Source organism: Montipora capricornis, chromosome 10 (genome assembly GCF_036669925.1).
Source record: "Montipora capricornis isolate CH-2021 chromosome 10, ASM3666992v2, whole genome shotgun sequence".
NCBI lineage: Eukaryota > Metazoa > Cnidaria > Anthozoa > Scleractinia > Acroporidae > Montipora > Montipora capricornis.
In genome coordinates, this window is record NC_090892.1 from 22,553,551 (window position 1) to 22,562,214 (window position 8,664).

General features: G+C 37.2%; 1 protein-coding gene across 1 annotated transcript in view; it reads right to left on the reverse strand.

The window, feature by feature from the left end:
* Positions 1-8,261, reverse strand: part of LOC138019761 (2-(3-amino-3-carboxypropyl)histidine synthase subunit 2-like) — a 15,559-nt gene extending 7,298 nt beyond the window's left edge. Inside the window, exons 1-8 of the mRNA XM_068866637.1 lie at positions 8,025-8,261; positions 7,140-7,252; positions 5,413-5,490; positions 4,726-4,868; positions 4,298-4,487; positions 2,201-2,318; positions 1,083-1,156; positions 215-282 (exon numbers count right to left, since the gene is read on the reverse strand). Coding sequence (XP_068722738.1) covers positions 215-282; positions 1,083-1,156; positions 2,201-2,318; positions 4,298-4,487; positions 4,726-4,868; positions 5,413-5,490; positions 7,140-7,252; positions 8,025-8,192 — 952 coding nt within the window. The 5' untranslated portion in view covers positions 8,193-8,261. The remainder of the gene's footprint in view (positions 1-214; positions 283-1,082; positions 1,157-2,200; positions 2,319-4,297; positions 4,488-4,725; positions 4,869-5,412; positions 5,491-7,139; positions 7,253-8,024) is intronic.
* Between the last annotated feature and the right edge of the window lie 403 nt (positions 8,262-8,664).

An 8,664-nucleotide genomic window follows, 5' to 3' on the forward strand; every position in this document is an offset into this window, starting at 1 on the left:
GATTCACCTGTCATGAAAATGACCAGAATTCTGAGCTCACTTCGCCGAATAATTTTTGGGTTGATGTTTTGTGAAGCTTTAACAAAAAAATAACAAGCAGAAGTGTCCCTGGATTTCAGCATTATTATCCAAAGCCATATATGCAAACAAGTGATTTTAATCATTAAGAACATGCCATGTGTTAATACTGGTGCCAGTATTATTCTCATATTACCTATGCCTAATGTTCCCACCACAATTCCAACCACTTGCGCATCTTTGGCTCTTTGGATCATGTAATACCTACAAATACATGCCGCATATCATACATCACCAGGCACAACTGATTGAACAATCTAAGTTTAATTAGACTATTACAACAGAAGCCTTGTATTTCAGCTACCTCCTCCATTCACTGAGTCACTCTGTGAGAGAGGAGACAGTTCTCTCAGTCTCTGCCTCCCTCTCTCTTCCTCTCTGAGAGTGACTCACAGAGCACAGGAAGCTGCAGAAATACACGCTATTAAACTGAAGAGGGTTAAATTCTCTCAGAAGACTACCGGTTATGTAACTTTTTGACACCAACAAAAAGAATTTACCAAGACCAACGCTAATGGAACACTAGTGCGAAACAAATTTAAACTTGCATAGTTTAATGCTACAATGCTACAGATACTTTGGGTTTGGAATTATGAATGTAGCCTAAAAAGACAATTCAGACCAAACTAATTACCGGTATTATTCACCAAACCAAACTATGTCAGATTGTCAACCTCAAGTTTGATTGACATACCCACAGTTCAAATGAATTATATGATAATTATTTCATATCATTATTCACTATCATGAAATTAAAACTACTAGTCTTGTTTTACTTGACCTAAGTTAATAAATTATTTGCCCAATGATACCAAACTAGGAACATCTCTCCTCACTAATTTTAATTAGCTAGTACTAAAATACTCCAAAGATCACAGGCCACATTTGCAATACATGTACACATACTTAACTTTATCATTAAGTTACATAATTAATCACAAACATTCTAAATAACAGGAAATGTTATTTCAAAGGTCCCTTAATGAAATGGCAAAATCACTCACCTTTTCATAAGTGCTTTATTGACATTTAGGGTCTCCTTTCTTGCAATATTAGCACAAGGATCATAAGAATAGAACTAAACAAAATACATCAACGGCATTCAGGAAACACGGCAAGTACAACTCCATAATAAAAATAAGACAAGGAAGTCTCTACAGAGGTTTATCTCCAATGCTCAGAGACCTTGAAACACTGGTTGCATAATGAACCTTAGGTTGCCTACTTCTTCAGAAGGGTGTGTGGGTTTAAAAATATCATGTAATACATGGGGCCTGTGGCTTATCATCCCTTTCTGTGAAATGCAGAAAGTAACTGTCAGTATACACAAAATATTTATATCAGCACCACTTCCTCTTCAGTTCGGCCTGACTATTCCTGGGGTGGGGGTGGAGGAGAGGGGTACTAATTAGCTGAAACCAAATCTCTACAAAAATGCTAACCTTAGGCATAAACACTATGCTTTAGATAATGACTAGGCCTAAGGTTAGCATTTTTGTAAAGGTTTGGGTTGTTTCAGCTATGGTACCCTTCACCCCTCACCACTCACCCCTACCCTTCACCCCCTACCCCCACCCCCAGGATAGTAATGCCATCTTCAGTTAATCTGACTGTTGTTCTTGGTAGGGATTTGGACATGGCATCCCTTAGAAATACAGTCTACTCACAACAGTCACTGGCACAACAAGATAAACAAACTTTAAAAACAAAATATTAGCAGTAACATCAAAAACTTCTGACTTGACGTAATTTCCATGAAGCAATTTAAAGGCTGGAAGGAATGGGCAAGCTGTCTGTTTTGAAATGCTTGATACCTGATCTGAACATTCACAGGTCAAAAAAATTGCTACTAGTATAGCAACAAACAAATTGAAGGGCTTGATGCAAAAACATTCCAAGCGACTATGGCCAATTTTTAGTTTTTCTCAAAACCAACCAAAAGTTTGCAAGTTGCCTAGAAATGAACTTAAGAACATTGCCCTGGTCTCTTTTTAATATAGGTTTCATGAACTGTGCTTCATTTTCAAGAAACAAGCTACAGAAAAATACTCCTGGCTACACTTTTGAAACAGAAAGCAAAAGAAGCCTTTTGCTTTCTTGAGATTTTTCATACTGATCTCACTTGGCATTTGTTATAAGACATCATCAAGTTTGTTAAACACAAACTTTGACCACCAATATAAAACATGGCCCACTCCTCCAGCTTTGTGTTTTCTGGAAGTCTAAATTCACGCCCAAACCTATAAATAATACAAGAAAGCAATAAGAGCTGACATCAAGCTTGGGGTCCAATTGGATAGAATAAGCTTACAATCTGTCAAAGTGCCTATCAGCTCAACAAACGTTTCCACTTTATTTATTTTCTGAAATCGTCCCAAATATATTGTGTTGTTTTTGGAGCCTTTTTATTGAAAACTCACTTTTTTATTCGCTTTGAAAGACAGCAAAAGTGGTCATAGCTTGATCCATGACCAAGCAATGAAGGGGAATGGAGCGATACCTGGTTGAGGTAAAAAATTACTTTTCACTGCTATTTTCAAAGAACAATCACAACACAAAGCAGAGTATGATATCAACCTGGGGCTGGTTGCTTGAAGCCTTGTTAGCGCTAACCGCTGGTTAAGAGATATCAAAACCTATAGGTTTCCATGGTATTTAACGCTTGTTAGCGCTAACCATGCTTCGAGCAACCTGGGCCAGGTATTAAACCCAGTCCTCTTACTTGCGTGGTCATGGATCAAATTACAACAGTAATTTACTAGTTTTTTCACTTTTATGAGGCTTTAAAACAGTGCCTTTGAAGGAGAGAGTTTAGTGAACCAAAAAATTAGTGTTAGACAAGTACAGAGAATTGTTGAGCAGAAAGGACTTTTTTGAGGGGATAAAGGCCCGTGCAAACGCTCGCAACAACACGCAACATTGTTGGGCCCAACAATGTTGTCTCTTGTTGCGCGATGTTAGCAGATGTGTGCAAACGCTCGCAACAAGTCACAACATGTTGGGTCTTTAGATGAGAATACAAAGGACTCTGGGACGTTTTCCATCTCCAACGCCATGGTGATTTCTTGTTCGCATGTATTTGTGTGGATACGTGACATGTAGTGCGCGTGCGCATGCGCTGCGCAACATTGTTGGATGTGCTGTGCAAATGAACGCAACATTATTGGACCACGCTTCGATGACCCCGAAACAATAGAAATGTTGGCACTTGTTGGCTCTGAAGTTTGACCAGTTTCAAACTTCATCCAACAACTTCCAACAAGTCGCAACAACACACAACATGGTGTGCAAACGCTCGCAACATGTTGGGCCCAACAATGTTGAGTCTTGTCGGCCAACAATGTTGCGAGCGTTTGCACGGGCCTTAAGACATTTAAAGCAGTAAGGCACATTGTGCTGAATAGCTTAAGCATGCATTCCAAACTAGAAATAAAGGGTACCAGACCTGTCATTAAATTAGACCGCATAAGCTGGCTCCTACTGCATCTAGCAAAAGTAGGGTTTTATTAAGGTTTGAAGGACCTGTTCGCACAAGGAAAGTTGCCAGCCATTCTTAGCTGTGATTACAGCTTAGTGACTAAATGCTACATGAAAACCACACAAAAGCATCATAGTCTACACTGTATATGGGTTTCTAGTGTCATGTAATGTCTTACACATAAATGCAAAGACAAACCACCTATGCCAGATCTTTCCCCTAAAGGACTTAAAGACCTTCAGAGCTCAGTGGAAATTTGAGCAATTTAACCTGTAGAGGTTTTCTCTTGACATTTATACTTCATAGGACATTATTCCTTGTTCTTGTTTTCCAGATCACCAGTTGCTTTTATTTCCACAAAATTAACAAACAAATAGAGAAGAGCAAATACTTTTGGAGTGTGTTTTTGTGTTTAAGTTTTCTTTCCTGTCTTGGGGTCTTAAACCTCCTCATTTTCTTGTTTTTTTGCAATAAATAGGAAAAACACTGTTTCAAATAATGTCTCTCTTTTCTTGTTAGTAACATCAATTTACATATACCTTTGGCCCAAGCCCCTAATGACCACCCCACAAAACACTTATTATTGCCGGTACATATGTTTCCTTTCATACTGCCAAAGAAAACAATATTCCATGGAAATGCTGAATTTATTACCCAAGTACAATAACAGAAGGACGTTCTGGAGAAATTTGAAAATGTCAAGTGACATATAGCTAGCTATGCAACTCGACATGTGCTTACCTACTAAAATATCCCGCCACTGAGTTTTCTAATGAGATTCTTTCATTGTCTGCGCTTAAAACATCACCATCCAGTTGTGCTTTAAGCTTAGTTGTGTCGTTGCCATCTTCATCACATGCCAGGTGCACAAGCTTTGTGAATATCACATTGGAATAATTGGACATACATTGCATGGAATTCTCTAATTCAGCTGAAAAGAAGAGTCAAGATTGACAGACAAATCCAAATTAAGTTGCTTAATACTCACAAAGAGAGAACAACAATTACGAATATTCTCCGAACTTCTAATAAGATTAAGGTTTTAAAAAGTTTTTTTTAAGTCACTGTTCATATAATATTTTTTAAAGTGTGTATACCATGCCACTAATTTAAAAATAAACAGGTGATAATAAAAAAATGGTTAGAATATTTGAGAAAGCACCTCTTACCCATACAATGGCTGTATACAACATCACAAAAGACTATAACTTTAACCGCAGGATCTGGAAACATCATTTGAAATTGCTCCAGGCAGCTTTGCATGTCCAAAGGCCATTTACCAAATATATGTAACACAGGAAGCCTCCGTGTTCTGAAAATAGACACATTGACACAATAAATACCGCTCAGTCACTAACCAAGTTTAAGGGCAGTATTATACATTTAAGCTATGGCCCACATTTTTCCAATTAAGAATTATTTATGCAGCATTTAGACCATAAATTGTACTGCATTTTCTAGTTAATTGATACTGCAAAAAACAAGGAGCTCTTTTTCACAGAATTAGGTCCAAGAAAACATGGTTAGCAAGATATTCATTGTCTCTAGATCTTTAAATCAAGCAAAAAAATCTTAAGTCTTAAGTACGTAGCAGGCCAAATAATGTAGGATACCATCTGCTGACTTGTCCAGTCATAACATGTGCACTGTCTGAGGGATACATAACTCACATATCCACATTAAGCAGAATGCTACTTGGATCATTCAAAAATGTAAACAACCCATACAATTCACATTTCAAGGACAGAATAGAACATTGTTATTGCAATGATTCTCTATACTTCTCTCTGAGCGATGTTCCATTTTTTGAGGTCAAGATTGACGCCCCAATAAAGAATGTAGAAAAAGGTACCTACTGACTCAGGCAAGCTTGGCCAAAATGGATAATCAGATCTGCTTCAACATGCTGAGCTGCAACCTCATCTACACAGCAACTACATAATAAATGTGATATCATAATATATTTTTATGCTTAAACTGTCAATTTAAATGACCTAGGTTGAAACAAAATGACCTAGTTTGGTTGCAATTATTAATCTAAGGAACAAAATGACCTGCAACATATACACAGCAATGTGCAGCACAATCACAAATTCTATGGGTTCAATTCCCATTAAACCCAAGTTCTCTACAACCCCTTAAGGGCCCACTGACGTTTTTTTTGGGGTGCGTTGCTAAGGGTGTAATGGTTAAGTAATTTGAGAGAAATTGGCATTATTTTGCTCAGTTTCCAACTTTTGTAAGCCAATGACCCTAAATATGACATCATCATACCACGCCCATGGTCACGTGACCAATAAAAGAAAACTCTAAATTTGTCTCCGTGCTACGCAATTTGGGTATTTAATTGATGGTTTGATAATTTGTATTCATTTTTGCATCCAGCCAAGCATGGTTTTCTTTTTATTTTGAAAAATGTTCTTTTTAAAGACATAAACGATACTGAAATACCCATAACTTTTTCAAAAAAGATGATTTTATAAAATCAATGCTTAGCTATATTCTGTATTTGGGGGTGAAATGTGCCATGTAAAAAAAATTCAATTCAATTTAAAACCGCCGGAAATTTAGCTTTTTTCTCAAACCGGAAGTCAGTTCATTTATGCATGGGCAGTTGATCTGAGAACGAGCGCGAGGAAGGGCGAGGAAGAACCTTCGATGGAAACAACAGTTTGTGCGGTGACTTTTGCTTGTGAGTGGGTTTTCTTGTCAGCTCATGATATGATGACGTCAGTTACCGGAAGTAACATTTCACTTCCTTAGCAACGCACGAAAAATCCATCTGTGGGCCCTTAAATTGCCTGCTTCATTGTGATGCACTTCCAAGTGGTCCACACAGGAGATCTAATCACAATAAGACCAACAAATTTTTTCTGTGCAATTTAGCCATACATTCTCAAGCCCTATAAAAAAAATAAGGAGACTGATAGTTCACAGATAGGATTAATTAATACACCATCCCATTCATGTTCAATTCAGTGCACTAAATTTGCAGCTATTTAGTTATAACTAATAATGAAATTGACCTACAGCCTCTGAAAGAAATTGTTGGGACATCATCACACTTCCTTTCCCCTTTCCAACGTTTCCTCTCAGAATCCGCTGACACTTTTTTGTCAAAAAACAACATTGGGAAGGAAGGACAGCAAAGCTCCAAATTTGTGTACTACTATTATTGTCAGCTGTCTTAAGGAATTTTGTCAGGGTGTAGTTTCTCTATGTACATAAGTTTTTTTCTTATTTAATTAATTTAAAGAAAACTGATACACTGTACTGGAAAATTAGCATTTGAAAACAACTTACATAAGAAAGCAATCAATTCATATCATAAAACAGGGCCATTTCGTTTTTGACTGTCTTTCAACAACTCATGAAGACACTAAGCACACTTCCATTACAAACAATAACCTCAAACCATGACAAACCACTGGAAAGACTTGTTAGTACTAATCGAGTTTGAAGACCATGACAGCCTGTACAACTACCTATAAGTACTTAAACAATGTTAGCGATAATAATGCTTCCAGAAACACATCTCTGCACATTGACCTGGGACATAAAACAATAATTCTATCCATTTTACCTGCCATATGAGGTATCTGCTAATACAAAAACCTTCTTTCCAGTATCTTTTTCAAGAACAGCAGCAACAGTAGATGAATCAACTAATAAGATATCTGGAAACTGCAATGCAATCTAAAGAACAAAACAACGCAAACTAACTTAAGTGCAATGATCACACAAAATCGTAACATTTTCAGTTGTATTACAACCCTGGGGAAATCTGTAGCTCGTTGGAAACCATAGCTCTAGAGTTTTAACTTAGGGTTACAGGATTTTGGTTTTCATTTTTACAGTACATCAATTATCATTGTTCATGAAGTGTAAATAATTTTTCACTGGATAAATAATAATCCAACAAATACTAGTATATATATATTATATATCTTCATGATTTGAAAAGCAAAAACAAAAATCTCCTCATTTCATTTTTAATAGTTATCAGCTCCAATTTGAAATATCCTTTATAAATTCCCAACAATGACTAAAATTTGCCCAAATTAAACATGAGATCTGCAAGCTATCGTTTGACAAAGCTCTTTTTTCATTTTTTAAATGTCCCAGACACCACAAAATTCAAAAACGCCTTTAATCGTGATGATAACAATCAAGAGAGCGATTCTAGAATACCCGGCCACTATTGTATTCTTGTAGCGTAGCGGCATCCTCTGAAGAACGAGGCAAAAAGCAGCAGGTAAAAAACACAGGTCATTGTTTTACCAATACAGAAAGTATCTCAAACATTCATAAAAGCTAACCTTAGGCCTTGAAAATTTTGTTTAGGCCTAAATTAGGCCTAAGGTTAGCTTTTATGAATGTTTAGGATACTTTCTGTAAAACAGAAACTTGAAATTAAACATTTCAGAAACAGTTGTTTTAGCTGGCTAACTGGAGACGGTGCCCTCACCTTCTGAAAGCTCCCTCTGTTTATGACACCCACGCATTTTGAAATCTCATAAAAATCGTAGATGTCTTTTTTAGTATCTTTACTATCAGAAGAAATCTCTAGCTTTCTTTCAATAACTTCTCTTTCTCCGCTACTAAAATGAACAGAAGGGCTCACAGCGTCCGCCATTTTGAACCTAGAGAATAAGTGCTTTGTGTATTCCTTGTTGAAGTGTATCCAGTACCCTTCGGGTTGAAGCTCGACCCCAGAGCTCTTGACTGAGCAAGGGAGAGAAGAGCTCTGGGCCATGGGGAACCCTGAAGCAAATAATTGTCTTCTCAGAGTCTTCTCATTGGTTTTCGTGAAGAACACTCAAAAGCGGCTCTAATTGGTGCATTTATGTTAGCACGAGGAGTGAGCAGGCGCCGTAAGGTTCAAATAGCCAATTTTTGGCTATAAGAACCCTACGGTGCATGTTCTCCTCAATAGAGTTTTCCAGAGCCTTAGGTCGATCCAAGGCTCTGTTGAGGAGAATGGGGTTCAGGTGCAAACAACCTAATCAAAAAAGAAATAATAAAACTATCGTATATCGATAAGGCAAGCAGCTATTTACTCGGAATACCTTAAAGGTATCCGAGTTATAATCTCGGACTTTTGTCGC